Source organism: Strix aluco, chromosome 2 (assembly GCF_031877795.1).
Source record: "Strix aluco isolate bStrAlu1 chromosome 2, bStrAlu1.hap1, whole genome shotgun sequence".
Taxonomy (NCBI): domain Eukaryota; kingdom Metazoa; phylum Chordata; class Aves; order Strigiformes; family Strigidae; genus Strix; species Strix aluco.
This window is the reverse complement of record NC_133932.1, coordinates 14,341,510-14,364,474: the sequence shown is the minus strand read 5'-3', so window position 1 is coordinate 14,364,474 and position 22,965 is coordinate 14,341,510. Positions and strand designations below refer to the sequence as shown.

Below are 22,965 nucleotides of genomic sequence, written 5' to 3'. Positions count from 1 at the left end.
ACTTGCTTTTCCCTGGTGAAGTCTGTCTCATATTGAAATTAGGAAGGTTTTCTTTTGGGTTGTTTGGATCTAGTAGTGGAGTCTTCCCCCACACCTCTGGGATAAAACAGGCTGTGGAATTGAACTCTTGACTTTTGAAATAAGTGCCATTGACCATCCTTGCCTGCACAAAAGGTGGAATGTGAAGCTTTTACTGAACCAATTCCCATGCTGTCATTGTCTTCCCCTATGCTTATCTCTGTTACAAACAAGGCAGACCATCTCTTTTTAATTATTGCAGTCAAAATATTTATGCTGTGGTGTTTGAGCTAGCACGTGCAACTTAATATAGGCAAAAAATCCTTTCCTCCCAGGCTTGTGTAACTTTGGCTGAAATTTTCTTAACTTCAGGATGAAGTTAATACAGTGCACAAATGGTAGGACTTCTGAGCTTTACAAACTGAAAGCATGGCCTTGCTGCAGGAAGTGAGCCTAAATGTAAGTGCTGGTAAGTAAGCCTGTTTAAAACAAGCAGTATGATCTTTAATAGTTTTTTCAGGAAGTATTTAGTACTGACTGTGAATAGTAGGATTTATTTAGTGATGGTGTAAATAAAATATAAAATTCTAAGGAGGGAAATCTGAAAACCACCTATGCTACAGATTCAGCAGTGCCAAAAATGTTAACTGCTGGTCAGTATTTGTCTTGTTTATGCTTACAATTTTCTTGATTCAGAAGTACATGTCTAGTTATCCAGGAATTCTCTGGCAGTGCACTTTTCTGGAATAAGTGCAGGTCAAAAATGGGACAAACTCCACTGTAACTGACATGCAGCTTTATAGGTTTGGTTTAAGCATTCTTGTGGAGATGTAAGAAGAGGTTCTCTTCTCCTTTTTCTTAGAGTTTATTGTTCGCAGCCAAAGATCAAGTATTTTTAGGCAAGGAATTATTTCACAAAAAATGCTTTCAACCTTGCAAAGTTGGTTTATATATAAACCCCTCCATATATTCCCATCTGGTTACTTTTGAAATCTTAGATTTGTTCACTGTTTGAAACAGGCTTCCTTTCCAACACTCTCACCAATTTCCCTTCTGCAGCACGATGAAATTGGGAACAGTCTGCTAGCTTTATATCCCCAGTGACACATTCATCTCTCTACCACAGTCCAATCTAAATTGGCTACTTTTCTAGGAGTACATAGAAATGAGGGATAACTAGTTAGGCTGAATTATGTCACACTGAAAACTATATAGCTGGTGGTGTGTAAATGTTCTGGTAGTTCCAGACTGTGTCCAACAACCAGGACAAGGTGCTTCCCCACCTTTTGAATGGCAGTATGGGTTGTTCTGGTCACTGCTGGAAATATTAAGCGCCTTTATCAAAGAGGGCATCCATTTCAGAGCAGGAATAACAGGTAGTATGATCCTCATTTTTATGTCCAGCTTCTGTTTGAATCTGCTATGCCTGAGGTTCTCATAGTTGCAATAGGTTAAACTCTTCCTAAGGAACGACCTCGTGTCCCTTCTGATATGTTGCCCTTTTACCTGGGATTAACTGATGATCTTGGCTGAAGACCAGCTGGAATATCTTGTTTTATTATGAATGATTCTTGTAAAGGGGAATTAGCAAGAAGAGCCAGCTGGATCCATGCATTTGTTTCACGCTTGGCATTAGTGTCATGTGTATGTGATTAGAAACTCTCCATGTCTCCTCTTATGTCTGCATGGCTTTCTAACTGAACCATAAATGGAAGTTTGAGTCTAGAAGGTAGGATTCGTTTTGGGTTGGGGTTTTTTTTAATGGCCATTGGATTTTGTGTGAAAACAGAAGCTTGGAAATCATGGGAGCCCTTATAATATATTGCTACCATCAGTGTGTCTGTCTTACTGACCCATTATTGTTGGGTTTTGAGCAAACATTGCAGCCACTCTGCTCATAACAAAGGATTACTTATTTGTTTTTACTGAGGATGTCTTCAGAAATGGAAATATACAAGTCTACTGATGTGTGTCTATTAAAACTTTTGTGGCATTTGCCCCCTACCCCATCTTTCCAGGACCATGTTTAAGAGCATCACTGCATGCTGCATTCTTCCTTCTGCCAGTATCTTCCCTTCTAAACAGAAGGTCTGTGGAGAAACAACTAAAAAGGGATGATAAGATAACAAAACTAGTGGGGCAGCAACTTTATCCTTCAGCTTTAAATATACAAACAAAAAAAGGATGGTGTGGGGAGTAAGGCATCTGGCTGCGAGGAAAGAAATCTGGATCACCTAGCACAGAACTTTGGTCTTGCAGTGCAGGCTCTGGCCTAGCTTGAAGAATCGACTGTGTGGACAAAACTAGCCACAGTCTAGGCAAGAAGTATTAATGGCAATAGGAAGTGTTCAGCTTAGTGATGTCAAACGTGTAGTGTGACACCTAAACTGAATCCAAAGCTGTTGGGCTAATAGCCAAGCCTTTGCACAACCTTGAGGAAAGCAGGTAGTGGGAAACTTTTTATTTAGTGTATGGGGGTGGGATGGAAGAAGGTACAAAGAACCTTGAAGCATATTTAGAATGATCTGAAGTATCTTTTCAGTCAGTACACAATCCCAGTCCTGAACACAGCATACTCTATGTGTGTGTGTGTGGTGCAAATCTCGGGGGCCCTTAAAGGAAGGAGAGACAAAACCAAGGACAAGTGTGTTACTCAGGAGTGGGCACTGTAGCTTTTGTTGCTTAGATGGACTCAGAAAACACTGCTTGCTGGCAGGGCTTTAAAACATCTTTTTCTTCTAAAGCTCTGCATCAAAAATGAACTCTTCAGTGCTAGAGAAACATGATGAACGTGGCTTACACATTCCTTATTGCAACATGGGAAGCTGAGAGACAGACAGTGCAACTCGGGGTTTTTTTTGGTTTTGTTTGTTTGGTTGGTTTTTGGTGGGGTTTTTTTGGTTGTTTTTTTTTTCCTGAGACATTCCCAGCACTGCTTATGCTTTGGGATAAGGAAAGGAAAGTGCAGGGAAAGAGGGAGATTTGTGTTGCTCAGATCCTAAAGAAATTGATAGGAGTGGAAGAATCCCAGATTTCCTTGGCTAAGCTACTGTAGTATAATTGTTGACTACAATTTTCTTTTAATGTAGTTGGCTCATGGTACAGAGTCTGTTCTAAGTCCAGCCTGTGGGTTGTCACTTAATATGTGCTGATTAAATTCTGTAGGATCCTGTTCCTTTGGGCCAAAGTACATCTTTGAAAAGGTTATCTCTGGAGAACAAGCACCTCATACTGCTGGGATCTCCCACATAGCAGGGATGGCTAGCCCTTGATTTACCCATACATAGCTAAGCCTCTATGTGAGAGAGAGAGAGAGCGTGCAAAATAGCAGCTTTCTTTGTGGGAGAGTTAAATTTTTCTTCAGAGTAACTGAGCTAACAATCTGGTTTAGGGTTTTGCACTGTATTAAGTTATTAAAATCTAATTTTGTAAGTAAGCAGCTGTTGTTTTGGCTCAGTTTTACTTCAGAATAATCTATCTGGGTGTATTATTTGCTTATATTGATATTCAAGTGTTGCATTTCAGTTGTGTTTTACAGTACATCCAGAAAGTCCTATAACCTTTGAAGGAAATAAGGCTATTGTAATTTAAAATTCCAGAGGCTTCCGATAAGCCCCAGGGGGGAAAAAATCCAGCGCTGCTCAGTTACAGTATATTTTGTTTAATCTTGGTTGGAGGGTGGGAGCTATGGTCAGGAGCCATTTCTGCTTACTTACTTGTAATATCAAGAGCCTTAACTGTTTTTCTTTTTATCTTTTGAGGATAAAGCTTAGAAAAATATCTTTGGTTTATTTTTATCATGTATCTAGCAGTGGGAAGTGAATCTACTTTTAAAAGAAGCCTTTTAATTTTCTTATATTCAGGATGAAGTGAATCAGTACAACTTCTTTGTGCCGTTCCAAGGCAGCAGGAAATCTCGGAGAGCTTTTGTGTCCATTTCAGTATCAGTTTAATGGTTTGCTTCAACACAAAAAAGCTGCTCAGAATATGCTTCAAGGTATTGTGCTGTTGCTTTGCTTGTGTTCTGCAAAGATCAAGTAAATACCTTTATGCCTTTCACTGACAAGAGCAGGAGTCACTTTTTTTGGTGGGGGGGTGGGTGTGTTAATATGCTGGGGAACAGCATCCTCTCTGCATGTGAGGCTTGTCACTCCTTCACCTGTTCAATGTCCACGGCTGAAGTGCTGTATATTTTTAGGCATGCTGTGCTTAGTGAGTGAGATCTTTGGGCAGGCTGATGCACGCTACCCTCCAAGGTGATTGTTCCCCAGAGAGGTGAACAGGCTCCTGGAGTCTGTGGAGTGCCAGAATAGTGGTTGTTCCTGCCTCTCCCTGCAGGAGCAGCTGGTAACTGTTCAAACGCATGTGCTGCTGCTTACACTGCTCACACGCTTGTGCGTGTGTGTGTGTGAAGAACCTTTGCCCATATGCAGCTATTAAACAGATAAAGATAAAATATCTAATGTGTAGCCTGTCTCATTCATTTCTGTATGGTACTTGTCGTTATGGCATCTACATACAATTACCTTTATGTTACCAACACAGAATCAAGATGCAAATTGGGCTAGACTGCTAGTCTGGGGCTCCTTATGGGAAAAGTTGAAAGTCACCATTTGTCAGTACATAACACTTCATACGTGCGTGCACAGATAGGCTTTCTGTAACTCCAGAGAATGGTTCTTAGTGGCTTTGGCTGCAGCCCTGCCATGCTGTACTTTCATGCCTTTCCACTCAGCCTTTCCATGCAAACTGGGGCCTTTCAACCTAGTTGGATAGAAAATTAAACCAGTTATGGTGGTTGCCTGTCTAAAAGTCAGTGTAAATGGCTTCCCTGCTATCACACAGGTACTTTGTGGTGAAGCCTTCTGGTGTACTAATGCAGCAAGCAATTACTTGAATCTTAAAATCACCTTTCTTTTCCCCAATTCTGACTCATACAGAAGGCAGCTTCTGCAACAGAGTGAAAAGGGATGTACAGACAGCAGTGTCTCCTTCACCACCTGACTTTGCCTTCCTCCCCACGCAGGCCGATCTCATATGCAGAATGAGGCAGAGCCCCCAGGGGAAAAATAGCATCTAATCACATCACTGGAAGCAGAGCACTTACGCACGCAGGTGCTGAAGCGAGGTCACACAGCCTCCAATTTTAGTTCTATTTCTGAAGCCTGGAGTACTCAAATGACACTTTTCCTTCCCTCTTTCCCTCCTGCTCCCAAGCCTTGTTTATAATAAATCTAACTACTTGAAGCCTGATGATACAGTCATGTTTATTCATAAGTTGGTGAGAAAAAAGGATAGAAACTAGACCTAAACTGCAGATACAATTTTATTATCTTACCAAGTCTGCACCACAAGGAGAATTGCAAATGACAGTTGCTAGAGGGTAAAAGGCCTTTCAGCTGAGCCCAAGTGAGTGCAAGTCCTGACGTACAGTTCTCCAGGAGATGATTTCACTATTTGAAAGGGGGGTGATACTTAAGTCTCCTTTATCTTAATATCCTATTGAGATAAAACTGATGTTTTATGTCAGTAAGTCTCAGGTTAGAGGGGAAGTGTTTAAAATGTCAGTGTTTAAATTCTGTAACAATTACACCATCACGTGTGGTGTGTGCAACTTAAACTGTTACACTACAGCCATGGATGGCCAGGACCTAGGAGTGGTTTTTGTCCCTCAGGCTAAGAAGTGTGAGGTGTCCTGCATTACAGAAACTGGAATAACACAAGCCTCCACCATCACCCCACCAAAATTCTACCGTTTCTCAAAACTTAAGGTAGAAAGTGATTAGAGGAGAGATAGGAGGAGTGGTATTAATCTTTGAGAAGTATTTTCCATTCATTGCAGTGTTGAAGTGTGATAAAAATTTTAAATCAGGTAGCTCAAGTCTGGCATTAGTCTCTGTCTGTTGTTCAGTGATAACATTTTCCTGGATTTCTCCCAGACTCATTAAACATCGCCAGTCCTAGGCAAATCAAACAGGCACATGTGCTTAGATGAGAATTCTGCTGGACTGAAATATTAAACAATGATCGTTCATACCACTGGTACAAACTGGTAATTTTTGGTTGGATGGTTACGATGATGCCTCACAATTTAGAGAGAGGCTAAGGGATTCAGTGGGCTACTGATGCCAGCTGGGCTCTGGTAACTTCTGCACTTGTTCATAGCCCAAGGTAAAGTTAAGCTCAGCAATTTAGGTCAAACCTGTTTTACTGCTGTCTAAAATAAGTTGCTTTCCACAGTTCACACACATGGCCAGCTTCCCTTTCATTCAATAAGGTACTGTGTAACAATTAAAAATATCACAATAGCTTTGAGATGTTTCTTAGTCTCTATGTATTATTCCTCTATGTAAAGGCCTCTAATCTCTTTAATAAAGTTTTCTGGGGAAGGAGTCAGGATTTTCCCTCCTTCCAGGAACAGGTCTGTAGTCTAAGCTACCATCTGAATCATTAATTTTCTATATAAACACCACTATTTACTATAAAGAGCTGAACAACTAAAGCAGTATTTGCTACATGTCCTTTTGGGGTGATCTTTGTTGCTTGGTTCAGTTCTTCACAGTACACATATACTTCCTCCTTTGCAATGTTTTTGTCTCCATAAAGAGTAAGAAAGAATGTGTTTATTTTTACCCATTTAAAAAGGGATAAAGCTTAGATCAGATCTGGGACTTGAGTACAGCAGCAAAGACTGATCTAGGCAAGTGAAATTGGATTTTGTTATCTTGTGTTAAAGGCTCTGGCATGCTTGTATTTTTAAAACATTAAAAGGTAAATGTCCTCAGATTCAAGATCCTTTAGACAGAATGTTAATGTAATGCTAGTCACAAACCTATTTTGCTGTGAAACTACACGAACTCATTGAAAACACCTTAAAACTATTGATACCTTGACTGGGAGATTCGTTTGGAGATATTGCTGCACATTGATGTTGTGTTTTTAATAACCCTGTTTAGCAAAGAGAATATTGGTTGATTTATATAGACTCAAGTGGGTCAATAAGTGGGTAACATGCATATGACACACTGGAAAACCACTTACCGAACAACAGCCAAGGTCAGTGCATGTAATTTCCACAGTGTGTGACAGAACTGCAGAGCCAGGCCTCTCTCACCTGCTCTTCCAACCAGAAGAAACGTAAACTCCTCTTCACAGATCCATGCATAAATAGATTGACTTCAGAAGAGAAGGAAGACTCTGTGGCAGGAGCTGGTTACTATGGCTATGTGCATTACTCACCCTAAATGGAGAAATCAAGCCAACAATCGCTGTATACATTAGCTATATTTGTATGTGAAGAAAGCTCATTGCCGGCAGCTGTATAAAGGTGTTGTGCTGAAAATCCAACTTTGTTCATGCCAGTCAAGGACTTGGTGACTTTCATGCATTTAAAGCAGCAAAACTTACGCACTGGGGGATCGGGTCCTTTGCCCTCCTTAAGCTCTTGTTTTGCTCTATGTAAAAGTGGCCTGTTTGCTCACCTCTGTGCTCCTAGTGATCATAGAACAGCCCAGGTTGGAAGGGACCTCGAAAGATCATCTGGCCCAGCCTTTTGTGGGAAAGGGAGCCTAGATGAGATTGTTTGGCACTTTGTCCAGTTGCATCTGAAAACCCTGCAGTGATGGGGGCTCTACCACGTCCCCAGGGAGGTTGTTCCACTAGGGTGGGAGCAGCATGTTGTGATGCTGGCTTGCAAATTATGGAGCTGCTAGGTGGCCCAGGCTGTGGTGCACAGAATATGAGAAAAACAACTTCTGCCCATGTTGGCTTTGGAGTCCAGCTTCTGGCCAGCTACTGACTTGTAAGACTGTTACCGGAACCACTTTCCCTTTGTCAAATGTCATTGGAATTGATCGGTGAGGACAAAAGTAATGGTGGGTGGGGAGAAATCTATAGCGTAACCACAGCCTTACTTTTGTTGGTTACAAATTTCAAGTAAAATATTTTACCTTTTCTTTTTGAAGTTATCCACTGAAGCTAGTGTTTCTGTGGGATACCTAGCAAATACAGTTCCCTTATTTTGTTTCAGGGTGGCTGTCAGAGCTGGGCATTGGTTTCCCCCTTTATACAGTGCTGCACAAACAGGTAAGTGTTTGGTAGGTGAGGGGGATCAAGTCAAGGCTGTTACCACCAAAAGCTCTGACTAAAGCTCTTGTTCCTGTCTCTAGTGCCCAGATTTTCATGCGGATGGGCGCGGTGGACTTGGGTATTCTTGAGACACGGTTTGTAGCTTGGAGCCCAAACTGATGGAGCGCTTCTATTACCTGCTGTCAGTTGTAATTCTACTGTTAAGGCTGACGAGGTTTTTGCACTTAAAGTAGGGGCTGAATCTTTAATCTGAATAGAAAATAAAGTGTATTTGCTGTAGATGTAAAGGCTTGCATTTTGAAAATGGACTAGACTGCTGCAATCTGCAAATCTTTTAATTAGCCTGAGTTCAAATTAATTAAAAACTGTCATTTAAAGAATTAAGCATTTGGGGGTTTTACTGAGTTCTGAATGATCTTAGTGGAATAAACCAGACACTTGAAATTTTCCATATAATCAAAAATAATTGAAATCTTCTGCCTGCATGTATATGAAGAAATTGGGTAATAATTAAGCCAAGTTGTTAGCAGTGGCTGCATTTAATGTTACATATAGAGTACAGCCAGGCTAAAAATTGTTAAATAGGTCCACCGTGATATCAGATATAATGCAATTTATTATCAGTCTGCAGTGGCTGAAATGCCACTCTTATGGGGAGACAAGGCACGCATAGACTTTCACTGGTGGATTAATTGTGCCACTTAGCTTTAGTCTTTAAAGGTTAAATGGTTAATGGTTGAGTGGCTTGTATGTTTCTGCTTGAAATGTCCCCCATAGCACTGAAATCTTGCCTGCTGGTGGGAATGTGGGAGAACCAGAAGTTTGGTGCTGGCAGGACTCAGAAAGTAGGATCTTCACACCATTTCTTTATATACATTCTCCCTTTCAAGAAGGAAAAAAAAAAAACAACCCATAAACCAGTTCTACTGCAACTTAAAAGCCAAACCTGTGAGTGGAATGGGCTGCTTTGTGAGGCTCCAGTCATGTGAAATAGGTGTAAGCCTCTTTAGAGCACTGGTGACCACTGGTTGTCTTGTGCTTCTCCAGTAGCTCAGCCCTTAAAATAGCTTTCTGCTGTTTGGTGCTCTGCTCCTCCAGAAAGCCAGAAATCTCGTGCAGGAGCCCCAGCTAGTGCTCCTTGTTCAGTCTCCACCTAGTCATTTGAAATGGGAACTTCCTGAAGGGGACAAAACAAAAAAAGCCTGGTAAAATTAATGAATGCTGATGAATTTAATGAATTCAGAAAGTGGAATCAGCTTTAAAAAAGTTTGTAGGAATACAAACACTCAGATGCCTTAGTCACAGTCTGTCCTCGCTATACAGCAACATTAAGACTTTCTGAACTCCCTAACTATATGTTTCTTATTTCAGTTTCGTTGGGTTTCTTTTTATCTAATCTCGTAATTTCCTGGATCGGTGATGCTTGGTTGGAGGCTAATGGCAGCATCCCTGTCATATTCCTAACTGTAATTCTGTCCTTAGTATGTATTTTTCTTCAAGTTGAATACATAAATACTGTGCTGAATTTACTTAGACTGGCTGATCAGAAATACCGTTGGTGCAGGAGGATCATATATCCTCTGGGTATTTGCTTTTTTAATAGTAATGATCTGTTCCTATCACCAGTTCGCACAGAATTTTCAGCTTTTTCAGCTTTTATTTAAGGCCCCTAATCCTTTATGGCTAGGAAGATATTCTCTTTGCTGGATTCCTTTTTTTGGTATTTCAGATCTCTAAAGAAATTCTGATAGACAGGGCAAGTGCTGAATCTTGAGAATGTTGATGTCAGTGCTTAATATGTTTTGTCAGGTTGTAAAAACATCCAAGGTGATGCGTCCATTCTGTTGTTCCAATGAAGGTTTATTTTGGGGGAGAAAGGGGGTGTCTGAAGACAGTAATGAATAAAGGAGGAGTAAGATTGGAACAGTATCTGCTAATTATACTTTCTTGCCCATATACAGTTGTCTTTTGTTTGGTAAATGCAGAGCCACAAGTGATGAGCTCTCCTGGTGCTCTCCTTCTGCCATGCGCTTCCCCCAAGTCCAAAAAGAGAATGGTGTGGAGGGAGATTACGGGCCGGCTCCTAGATCATCCGTCCTTAGGTGAGGGTAGGGAGAGAAAGGAGGTGATGCCAAGGAACATTAAATTATATGAATATGTTAAGGCATGGCTGAATGACTGTTTGGCTTGCTCTTTGAATGCATGCTTTACGAGCAGCCTTCATGGCTGGCTGGGCTCCTCACACGTACCCTTGCACACACACGCTCTCCTCGCTTGGCCACTGCTGCTGAGCTGGACAGTGGAAGTCAGACACAAACCCTCTCCAGTGAAAGAGCACTGTGCAAATATATCTTTCCTTTCCTAATACCTTTTCACTTCTGGTTCTGATAATGGTGGTGGGATACACTTAATGGAGATAGCTGGATTAACACGGGCACTGCTGACTCCCAGAGCTTGGCTATTGTGAAGGGACTTGGACAGCCTTTTTTTCCATGTTATAACTTTATCAGTGATTTGGTGTCAGAGGTCTGGAGCTCATCTTAGCAGAGCCCCGTGTGACATGTCACACGTTGTTACTGCTAACAAACAGGCTGTGGTATGGGCAATAGGAAAAGAGTGGAAGACTTCATTTCATTAGTCCTTTTGGAACCTCCTTTCCATAAGCTGTACAAAAGCACTCATTCATACCTTTTTTTTTAATGCTCATTAAAACACATCTTGAAGCTGTAGTCTGAAAGACCATGTCTTTCTGATTAAGGGAGTATTTGGGTGTTTTTTTCTTTAAACTTTATGCATACACAGTGATTAAATCAGTAAGACCTGTCTGCCTTGCATGGGTATGGGATAGAATTGCTGCCCACTGTTGGACTCGGTCTTAAATGGAGTTTGGTTTATTATTGCTGGGAATGGATCTATAAGTCTGCTTTCTGATTCTTTCTCTCATTGAAATAAATTCTACTGATTGGTCTCATACTCTAATTTGCATGCTTTTTCCATGCCAAGGCGTAGTCACCCTGCATGGTAATAGAAAACTGTAAGAAGGTCAGGGGTATTCAGGATAGTTTTCTGATTGCTGCAAGTAGCTAAAATTCCAGTCTGTGTGTCCAATGAAGAGTGAGCCAAATTTCCCTGAGATGTAACTTGAAACATAATGGGCCTTGCTATTATCTTTGAATGTATCTGCCTATTCTCTTTTGAACAACAGTACCACTTAGTGCTATTGCTGCTTATACTTTCGGTATCTAAAATCTGCCCCTCTCGTTCTTGATTTGGAATAAACTGGTCAAGTGAGAGTGACTTGCCGTTAGTTTTTACCCAGGTAAACTTCCTACTTTTTAAACCAAGTATGTGTGAAAGAGATGACCCATCTGGTGAGAAGCCCATCTCCCCGTGGAGCAGAGAGGGACTTGCTCCAAGGCCACTGTCAAATTCTTACAGCCCTGTTGCTGGGTGGATTTTCCTGGTCTAACGCTGTGATCATGAACGGACCACTTAGTCCCTCTTCTTTGAAGGTAATCAGCTTTGTAACTCCACACAGAGAAAGCAGTGGGAATTAAATCCCTCGGTGTTTATATGGATGTAGCCCCTACCTTTGCCTCAATCAGCTTCCCTTTCCTAGAAATGTGTCAGTAACTTCTGTTTCACAGTGATTTTTAATTCCTTTTTTTTTTTTTTTTCCTGAGGATGGATACACCGCAGATCTTGGAGTATGAGGGTGTGTCAGTAACGGATGAATGTAGGTATCCAGACCATGCTGGCAATGCAATGGAAATCATCTGCGCTTAAGCTCTGCAGTTCCTTCTCTGTGGTCTGGTGTACATTTGGGTGAGGATGGGAGAGGAGATTTTTCTTCTCTGGAAAATCCCTGTTCATCAACTGCAGTACAACAAGAAGGACCAGAGTTTCCACCAGGACCAGTATATCTTGACAGGCAAGAGGCAGAATAATCCAACTTAGAAAATAAAGCTTCCTTTGCTTTTTTTCCATAGCATATTTTCATACTCCAAAATAGCCCATATTTTTGTCAAAATTCTGTGTTAAATTTTGCAGCTAAGCCTTCTGCTGTAAATTTGGATTCTCCAAAAAACATCAGTGATGGTTTAAAAAAAAATCATATACATCTTTCTATAGCTATCTAAATAAAAATGTTATTTTGTTGCCCTGCTGGAGTTATTGTTAGGATTCCATTCTCTCTAGCAGATGCAAGGCACAGGCACTGGCCCTGCAGAACAGCACCTAGAAAGGTGAGATTAATAACCACCTGCATCCCCAGGGCAGTGCAGCAACAGCGCTTTAATCAAGGCTATTCCAAACTGCTCTTTTGGTGAATAGGTTTGAACCAGGAGCTGCTGGTGAGAAGCTTCTGTGGGACAGGCTGGATAGATCAAACCCCAAGGTTTTCTGTTGAGTGAGTTTTGATGAAAATTTAACAAGTTACTCAAGTGGGATGGTGGTCCTGTCAAATGAGCTGTTTGGTGTTTTCATGCTGCTGAGCTACTGGTGTTTAAAGAGAAGCTTCAAGGGCCCTCACTGAGAGAGGGCATACTTTTCATTCTTGCTCAGTGTTTTTACAGCAATCTAGCTTTGCATCATCATACCAGATGTGTCATTTAATTTCTTCTTTCCCTTTTCTTTTTTAGACCGCTGTGTGAGACATAAAGATGTGTATGTGATGGGTACTTTGGCTTTGTGCAATATGCTTTGTGTAAGCATTGAATCTTACTTTATTTTTTCCCCATCTCCTTCATTTTTTCCCCTATAAAGACAGAATGTGTATTTCAATTACAAAAAAAAACATTTAAAATCAATTCTGCTACAACAAGATTAGCTGCTGCTGGGGAGCTGGTGTGACTCTGAAGGGAGTCACGGCTGTAAACCTCACTGGAAATCTCATCTGCTGCTCACTGTTGTGACAAAGGTGGTCCTCCTCTGCAAAGGCAATGCCCGGCCGATCTCGGCGATGGTGTCTCAGTGGGTTTTGGTCTAGATACATAGTGCAGCCTTTCTCTAAAGGGCTCTGTGGGTTTCTCAGGGGGGGTCCAGCACGACCTTTTCTCACCGTGGCCTCCCCAACCCTCTCTCCTGTAACTTTTGGCATCTCAGCACTTCTGTCTCTGCCCTCCCTAACAGTGAGAGCCTGCAGCTCACCCCTTTCTTATGTCACCCTTCCTTTTCAGAAACTAATCTGGGGTTAGACATGATGTGCTCATCCAGCAAAATAGAAACGCCCTGTGCAGAAAAGGGGCTGAGCCTAAAGCGCTTTTGGGGGTTTTGCTGGCGGCAGGATTTCGGCTCCAGCGTCAGCCCCTGTGTCTCATCCGTGCTGAGCCTGGGTAGCAGGAGCCTGGTGCAGTGAAAGGCGGGAGAGCAGCGGTGGTGGAGTCTGCCACGGCTCGGCTGTGGTACAGCGCCGGTCCGCGGCATCAGTTCAGCAGGTCTTCAACGGAAAAGCTCATTTTATCTAGTATTAAGCTGTAAGTGTGGAGCATCATAGCTGGGAGGGGAGAAGTTAGAAAATAAACTTGTTTTCACATTTATAAATCTATATATATGTATGTATAGATAGGTTTAGCTATATACACACAGACATATAAATATATTTGTGTGTGTGTGTTTATATATATATACATATTTATATGCACACACCAGCCAGTTGCTCCAGAATGTTGCTGCTGGAGAGAAAGATGTCATGTCCATTTTTGGAGGTGTTTAAATTTGACTGACAAGAAGCATCAAGTCATTAGACCATATGAGGAGTAGAGACTTGTCCTTTCTCGAGCTCATGGCAGAAAGTAATACCTCTGGAAATAGATTTTCTTTAAAAACTGGCCTTATTTTTTCAAGGAGCTTTGCTGACTGAGTTTCCTGGCAGAGGTGACCAACTCGACATAGTTGTGCTTGGAAAGAAACAGTGTCTTGTCTTTGCTTAGCTGAGAAACTTGGTGTCTGCTTCCTGCAGTGCCTTCTTGCTATTTTAGTGTTGTGCCAATCACATCAGGTTTATTCTGTCAGCACTTGCAATGTTAATAAAGTATCTCCTCATGGCAATTATTTCATCAATTAAACTGTCGGTGCATCTTTTAGCATAGTTTGCTATTGGCAGAAGATATACACAAGATAGCAAGCAATCCTTGATGGAAAGTCGAGTTACAATTAAGTTACAGAAGCAAAAAATTGAAAAATCACTCGTGTCTAAAAAGGCACGAATGTTTTCCCTTTTTTGCCCTCACGTCCTCTGAAAAATAAACCTCCACAGCAGCAAAACCAGGTGATCAGCAAGGGCTGTACCCACCTCTGCCCATACCTGAAAGGCAGGCTCTGAATCCTTGAAGCTGAAATGCAAAAAAGGCAAAGAAAGGAAAGTTGTCTTGCAGGAGCTTCGCACTGGGAACTAGAATATGTTGTGTCTGAAGGCCTAGGAGCATTTTAGGGCAGTGTTGCCTATTGAAATGGAAATGTGGTTTTCAGGCAGCTTGAGCAGAGAGAGTGCATCATAGTCACAGGCTGAAGTAGGGGTAATGAAGTACCCTGTCTTTGAAGCCAGATTGTGTAATACAAACCCTGGAGAGACGTTTATGAATTTATTTCTTTTTTCTGCATTGATCAAGGCTAAAATAATTCTGACTATAGCTTCAGAAGGGCATAATAGAACTGGTGAATGGGCTACGGTAATTCTAATGACGTGCTGTGCAAATAAATGCTTAGTTAATGAATACTGAAAAGATTAACCTGAACTACTTACATGCATTATTAGGGCTTTTAACTCCCTGGCTTCCCCCACTGGTTGTGAATAATGCAGAGCAGTTTAAGGTGGGGGGGGGACAGACCCCAAACTCACCAATGGCAATTAGGATATGTGAAAGTTGGGAAAAGGATATGCAGCAGTTCTGAAAACATGCCATTGCATACTCTCTGATCTGACGGGCAGGGTGGGATGCTCTAGATTATTGGAGACTGAAAACTTCTCACAGAGGGGATGGGGGAATGTCAGCTTTTGGAGAGAGAAGAGTGAGAAGGCACATGACAAAATCCTTCTTTCCCTTCCCTGGTACATCTCCAGAGCTGAAGAGCTGAGACCATTTATTTAATTAGGCTTACTTTTTACTGTTTTCACCTTCCTATTTTTCTTAGGGCTGTGAGTCAGTTTGAGACTGATTTATCAGCGCTGTTAATCTGCTCTCAAAGCGCTGTCAGTCTCGCTTCCAGAAGCCGAGCTCTCCCATTAAAACCCTGACATATTTAAACGTTCTTAAGATACCATAATGATCGAATGTCAGCAGGGGAGAGGCAGCAATGACAACTCCGAAATGTTTATTTGCCTAGCCCGGGCTAGGAGGGGAGCGTGCCGATGCAGCCGGAGCTGGGCCCTTGGCACGGGATGAGAGGCGGAGGCCGGCAGGCAGCATGGCCCAGGGACGGGCACTGCTCTGCGCTACCAAGTGAACAAGATCGGCTACTCTCCTCTTGTGGTTTTGTGCATTAATTCTTTGCAGTCACTGGTGATTTCAAGCTGTTCAAAGCGGAAAGAGGTGTTCTGTTTCAGGGGCCTGCATACTGATAGCAATAGATCATGGATTTCAGTGGCTTAAAACATTTTTGGTGGCTTAGAAATTATTTCCCCAGCCATGTTTGCGTGAAAGCAGATGCTTTCCATAGAGAAGTTTAAACTTCTTTTATACTATCACACCACAAAGTAGCTAATTGGAGGAAACTATTTAAAATTACTATTCTGAAAGGAGCATGAGCGGAAGCTCACAATACCACTTCAGATTGCGGATGCTTGAGTCCACTGCCTAGTGTGTGCACTGCACCAGGGGGAGCACAAAGGCTTGCAGAAACCTGAAGACCTCCAGTTCCAATAATGAGAATTTAGCTGTCATAAACACACTTTAAATGTGCTGTTCAGTGCCAATTTTCTCATCCTTTAGAGATGGAGCCAAGCACAACTATTTTTAAAGCTAAGCTTCTCTCCCCCTCCAATTTCTCTTTGAGGCATCAATGGCTTGAAGAATTAAACCATAACTCTTCACAAGAGAAAATACATCCACTCATACAGAATGGGCCTGGATTTGCTGCTGGGTACAATGTTCACATTTTCCTTCCACCGAAACTATTCCCACATGGATGACCTTTCTTGTTCAAAGAGCGTCTGACTAGATCGTTTTATCTCTTTCCCATTTGTTTTAAATGGAGACTGCAATAGCAGCAGGGACCAGTGACCAAAAAAAACCCCAAGGTAAATAATAGGTTCTCAGTCTCTAGATACAGTCATTTAGACGCATCTCGCAGAAGGATAGTCTTTCTGCTTGCTTATGGAGCAGTCCAGAGGATCCTGACTCAGAAGACACTTTCTCCACGCATCTCTATCTTGAACTAGCGTCCTTTTATCTCATTGATCTTGCTTTTCAGGAGTGCCAGATTATTACAGTGCACATTTTATTAAGAGTACTCTAAAGGCCAGCTTTTGTCAAAACACAACTCCCTAGTTCATCTTTTTTTCTAAAAAAATAGCGACGGTTCACAACTGGGCTATTACAGATCCCAGAGGCCAACTTTTCTATATAAGACCACAATATTGACACTATCTGTGTCTAGAGCTGATAACAGTTATTGCATTCCTTTCCAATATGTAATGTTATTAAAAATAGGTTAGTCACAAGGGCTTCTTATCAAAGTCCCTTGTTTCCCTAGAAACAGTGACCAGCATTAACCTTTCTAAAAGTAGCCCCTGCCAGAGACAAATGTCTTCGGTTGTCACTGTTACAAATTTAATCTAGGGGAAACGTGCTGCAAATTCTGGTTCATATTAAAAGAAAGCAAATAAACTCCAGCAAGGCAGGAATAACATGTGCAGTATCAATTCACATCAGGCTAGCAAGGAAAATAAATTGATCATGTTTGAACCAGTGCTGGCTGTGTCCCTTTCTAAGCGACACAAGCATTGAAATTGCATTGGCATCAGCTAGGGAAACAGTTGTTTGCAACCCCAAAAAAGAAAAGGGAGGCGTGGGAGCAAGATTTTAGTGTTCATGCAGGACTGATGAAAGCTGAATATTTGCAGAACAGAAAAAAATGTAAGTGATAACAGTGTATTTGTAAAAAGATGCCTTCTTCTAAGCAAAGTAGGTGGTAATGGGAATATTGTATTTAGAAGTAAAGCTACTGGCAACATGAGAGGGGAGAAGGAAAGAGAGAGTATCAGCGTGTTATACCCTCATGGCATGAAATAATCATATTCTCAGCCTTCACAGCAGATTAGCAGCATCCATAAGTCTCAGTGACACATGGGATTTATCTTCTTTCAAATTATGTGATCAGGAGTGTCTGCTTGAGCTTTACACCACCACTCACTCTTCACCTAAGCAACTGAGATCACTAGCTCTGTTTTCTTTTTCACCGGATATAAAGCAAGAAGGTGATGAGTTAGATCCGACATCAACATCTGTCCATGCTGCGAGGCACCAAGCACCTCTAGATCAGCAGGCTGGGAGGTGTGGGAGGCGATTTGGGTTGAAGGAAATATGTGAGAGGAGCGTGACACAGGCCCCTTGTCTTCAGCTCGAGCATAGGCTCCTTTCACAGATGTATCCAGACCAGGCCTGAAAGCCTCACCCCTAGCTTTAGCAGGGGCCCCTCTCCTCAGCTTAATTCTGGAGGTGGGCATGTCTCTAGCAAAGCAGTAGTGATTCTCTGTCTCTTGGTTGCATTCCCCAAATGCTAAAAATACCAGGTTACTAAAGCACTCGGATCCTCAGACCTGCTGTATTTGAGATTACAGACCTCCTGTATTTGAGTCTATCACTTCCATAAATTCCTTCGTTTCTTACAAACCTACTTTGTCTGTGCAACCTGTCACTGTCCAGTCATCAGGACAACAGCTTTAAAAATAGCAGACTCAGTATGCAAACATTTTTCTTCTTGCCTGATCACAAACCAAACCACTTGCTCCTGTGGGTGTCTAAGAATCCAGGGAAGCTGTGGACAAGCTCCCTCCCGGTTCCCTTTGCTTCTTTGGAATTGAGTTTTGTAAAACCCTATTATATTGTCTTCCCTTGTGGGGAGGCATTATCCACAATATCTATTTTCCTTTGTGCTTTTATATTCAGTTTATGCTAGAACCAAAGGAAACCTATATATCTACCCATGCTGGTAAAAGCAAATCAATCTGGATGTTTCAGTTGTTTTGCTATTTATGGGTTGAAGTGAAAGGAGACCTGAGTTACTTATGGTGCTTGTTTTACAGGAAAAATGAGTTTACGATAAGACATTGCCTAAACTCAGTCTCATAAATGAGTTTCCTGAAGCAAAGCACTCACTAAAACTGATGCCTACTTTATTATCTGTAATTAATTTCCCAGGCAGAATCAATATATTCTTACATTTCTTCACAGTCTTGCCTTGTTCATAAACTGGGGAATACCTGTGTATCCAAAACCTGAGCCTATAGGCTTGGCTTTTAAACCTCTGGGGCCCAGGAAAGGGATTTAAAAAGCTTGACTGGGATGCGAGAACTCATATCGTAGCTTTGTTTCTTGAAGGCAGTTTGGGTCACGTAACCAAATTCCCTTTATAATCAATTGTCCCTTGTGCAAGAGGCTTTGATTTTCATCTTCTAGGGGAGTTACATCTGAATAGTCTTAATTTCCACCACCACCACCCCCCCCTGCCAAGCCCATGGTAATTAAGTTCTGAGGCACTTGGAAAAGAAACGCTTGCCCCTGTGAAAACACAGAAGCAGGAAAAGCTTCTTCCATGAAGTCATGGAGCAAGAATAGCGTGGTGAGGGGCAGCCGGCGAGGAGCGCGCCTCTCCCCTCTGACATTCCTGCCCCCCCGCTCCTCAACAGGGTGCAGCCACACGTGTCCCCTCCCCAGGCATTGTCTCCTCAGCCAGGATCCGGCGGACAAATATAGGCATGGAAGAAAACTGCTGATGCCTTTAAACAGTTATCACCAGTGACCTTGAGATAGGGGCATATAAAGTCTGGACCAGGCGGAGTCGTGACACTTTCTGTGTGCTCTCCAGGGTGAGTACCAACCTCTCTCACTTCTAAATGCGGGTAGCCAGCTGTGCTCTAACACTGTACCGTGGTTTTGATGTGACTAAGGCTTTCATGTGGCTTAAGGTTTTAGTAGTAATATCACTAAACATATAGCCTATGTTAGTCATCCTAGGATGCTGCTTGAATGCTAGGATGGTAAATACATGTTTCTTCTCTAACATTGGTGCATTCATCTAGTCAGCCAGAACAACCGCTTAGGAAAGTGTCAGGTCCCTTGTAATTATGCATCTGGGTGGAGTGATTAGCCAATACCTGCAAGTCATTCTTTCTGTCTTTTCTATCAGCTGCAAGAGGTGATGGCTTATGAAGTTTGCTATTTTAAACAGCTTGTTGGTCCAGGGAGTTCTTTAATCCAACCTGAGTTACAACCCTTGCAGAATTACTGTGTTCCCTTTCAAAGACAGGCGACGCCTGCTGTTGTTGCTGTTGTGCACGAGCTGTTAGCACCACAGTAGCTCTTCCAACAGCCCCAGCAAAGAAAGACAAGGTCCGTCCTTTCCAAGTCTGGACATACCACCAAATTGTTGGTGGTCCTGGGCATGCTACTTAACTTTGTGAGCAATATTGGCTTTCTACAGTCTGTAGGTGTTTTCAAGGATCTTCCAGAGTTCATGTAGAAGGGCTGGCTCTTTCTGTTCCTAGCTAGAATGGACTGAAAGGAAAGCGAATGTCTTTAGCTCTGCCTTGTCTTTCCCAGCTATACTGCCTTTTAAAAATAATCCTATGACCATAAACCAAACCACATTTACAGTTTCTCGTATCTGGCAGTGGATTTGCCTCGCTGAGTTCTCTGCATCCACAAGGTGTGTGCTGCCTGGGCTCTGACCTCCGTCATAACTCCAAGCACATGAGACTGCTGAAGAAAAAGTGATTCTCTCCCAGCTGCCATAATGCTTCTTTACGCCATAACGTGTTTGCCGTAGTGGTTGGCCCTGAATATATATATGAAAAAAAAAAAAAAAAGAGACAAAAAGGTGATAGCTGAGCGACTGTCCCAAAGAGGTCTGCAAATGGAGCTAGCTTGCACAGAAGTGGTTTAGAGTACTTCAGTGCATATTAGGACTTGTGAGAATCTGTCCCGAGTCTTAGAGATTAACACTGGAGTGTCTCCTCTGGCATTTGCACATTCAGTGTGAAATGACACTTACATGGTGTAACACTGTTCTGTTTAAATGTATCAACTGATGTAATGTCATTGCTCCACTAGAGCTAAGACACATTCCTCATGGGAGAGAGACTTTGCCAAGCTAGTTTTGAGTTGTGCCTCCAGTTGGGAATTTTGGTCAGTTCAGATGATGTTAAAATAATTGGTGATAGTTGTGCTTATGTAGGTCCTTAATCTTTAAAAAGGAAAAAAATTAAAACTGGTTCTGAGGAAGAAGTTTTTGCTCTACAGCAACAAGACAGAAGGTCTCAAGCTTGTACTGCAGCAGCAGGAGAGGGCTGAATGTAAAATGTTTGGCAGCTCTGCTGTCTTAGGGTTTTACATTCCCCGGGAGGAATGTGTTGGAAAAAACCTGCCTTGGTTGATGAAGAGTTTTTATCCCTACCAGGATTCTGTAAGAAAGAAATTGAATTAAATTTTGAAAGACTACAGTGTCTGTCTTGATAGGCCTCTTGAAAATTTGTCCAGCTGCTCTGGATATTACACGGTAAAGAAAGTAAGGGAAGAGGTAATATCTGAGGGTCACTTGTACAGCTTCGAATAGTAATCAAATGGTGTCTTGACTTTAAAGAAAAAAGCATCTGAAATTCTTAAATTGTGTGCATGTGCGTATACATTTTAGCAGTAGAACTTAGACATTCTCTGGGCAGCACCCTGAGTGTTTTATGTGTGTGTGTATAAGTATTTATATGAGCGTGTGTATAATAAATAAATAAAAACATACCTGTATCACCACTTTAGAGAGTACATAATAATCAAATTAATTGCTTGGCAGTACAAACCCAGCAAATCTGTCTCACACTTATGTCCCCTGTCCTCTCTTTCATGATAAAAGGCTCCTAAACACCACAGCCTTGTCATTTGAGAAAGCAAGAGTAGGTATTAAGCTCGACTAATAAGCCAGTCTAAGAAACTATGAAGCCCTTGCACCAATACTGCAGATACATCTGCCCCCTGCCGTGCCTTGCTGCAGGTGAATTTGGAAGTACGAGCAACTTGAGAAGCTCCACCAGTGCAGGATCTCCCCAAGCCATGTTAGTCCTGGTTTTTATAGCATGATCATTTTTATTTATTAAGGGGAGTGTGCTGCAGGTAGCAGAGCTGTTTCCAGCTCCAGTGCTGGCTTTCTTCCGCAGGAGCACGGACATACGTCCCTGGAGCTGCACCAAGGGTGTAATGCACAGCCTTGCAGCAGTTCTGTTTGCAGCAGTGAAGTCTTGCTCCATGATTCCCAGAAAACGCCTGCCTGTGACAATGCTTGAAGCGGCTGAGTGGCAGGGCCCCAGGGAGACGTGCTGGAGAGCATATGCCTCCTCTAGGCGGATTTGAAAGGGGCCAGAACAGGCCCCCGCTAAGTGGTTTTTAAAATCACAGCTTCCAGCGGTCCATTTTATCTCCTGCTCTTAAGCACCATTCATGCCACAAAGAAGAGATTAAATTCTCCCGTGGAGATAACTGTGACCCATGTTGAGGTTTTGAACCACATAGGATCTGGCTGGCTTTAAATAAGCTGAGCCAGAGAAGGGTTTAACTAAGGGTGCAGTATAGTCCCAAATCCGTGTTAGGTATTTGCGTTTCAAATTAATCATCACTTTGATCAGCCACCTGCCACATTGTCCTGAGTGTTTTGTATTGTGTCAGATAGTCCACGAAATAAGATATCTCTTCCCCCCACACCCCAGCCTTTCTTTGGTAGACCAGCTCCCTTTCTTCTTCCTCTTTGAGCTGTGCCACCTTGAACCCTTGCCAAGATGATGGACATGACGGAATTCGGGGAGGCTGCTCCCTTCCTCCGAAAGAGCGAGAAGGAGCTGATGATGGCACAGACGGTTGCCTTCGATGGTGAGTTGCAGTACACTTTATGCTGCCAGTGGCCAGTTAGGAGGGATGAGGGTTACATCCAAGGGAAGCTGTGGGAATGCAGAGCAAAGCAGTCTCAGCTGTTGCTGCTGTGCTGCTGCTGCTGTTTGAGATAGCTGGTTCAACCAAGTTCTGGTTTCTTTAGTCTGAAAAGCTATTAAAAGCCCCCAGGTAGTACTAAATAGAAATAATCTATCAATTTATGATAAGTAAGTAATTAGCTAGATTTAGAAGCAAGGCGTGTTTGTACTGCTCTGCTAATGGGGGCGTGACTTTTTTTGCCATTTGAAAGAAAAACACCACACGTTGATATTCCTGTAATGAGAGAGATTCTGCAGCCTGCCTAGATGTCTCATGTTATACCTGTACATCTGTTTGATTTACAGGCTGTATGAAAATCTGATGTTAGCTTTTAGTTTCCCATAATTTATTTTTCCTGAAATGGATTTATATGAGCCCTGAGGCACAGTAGTATGAATACACCAATAACCACAACATTTCACTATTCAGAGTAGTTGCTGTAACTAAAGATCTAGACACTAGTGCAGCTACTCCAAACTCTAAAAAGCCATATACATAACTCAATGTAAGTTATTAATATTGCTGGTTTTCAAGACAAACCTCAGAAGAATGTACAGGAATAAGGTAAAATCTGATAGCTGGCAGGCAAATAACGTGGGCTGAATTCCTCGCTCAGATTGTAATTTTCTGTGTGACTTCTTAGCAAACGCCTTAATTTGGGCTTGGATCTCAGCTCCTCCATCTGCACACT

The 22,965-nt window shown here is 42.2% G+C and overlaps 1 protein-coding gene and 1 long non-coding RNA gene across 2 annotated transcripts in view; both read left to right on the top strand.

Moving 5' to 3' along the window:
* The first annotated feature begins 147 nt into the window (after window positions 1-147).
* LOC141917983 (uncharacterized) lies at window positions 148-8,213 on the top strand. The gene is made up of 5 exons (XR_012621537.1): window positions 148-174; window positions 391-487; window positions 3,882-4,015; window positions 8,048-8,103; window positions 8,187-8,213. It is a non-coding gene; the product is annotated as an uncharacterized LOC141917983 (long non-coding RNA).
* A 13,802-nt stretch (window positions 8,214-22,015) lies between these two features.
* The window catches only part of MYH15 (myosin heavy chain 15), a 45,587-nt gene continuing 44,637 nt past the window's right edge, over window positions 22,016-22,965 (top strand). Inside the window, exon 1 of the mRNA XM_074811791.1 lies at window positions 22,016-22,175. Coding sequence (XP_074667892.1) covers window positions 22,085-22,175 — 91 coding nt within the window. The 5' untranslated portion in view covers window positions 22,016-22,084. The remainder of the gene's footprint in view (window positions 22,176-22,965) is intronic.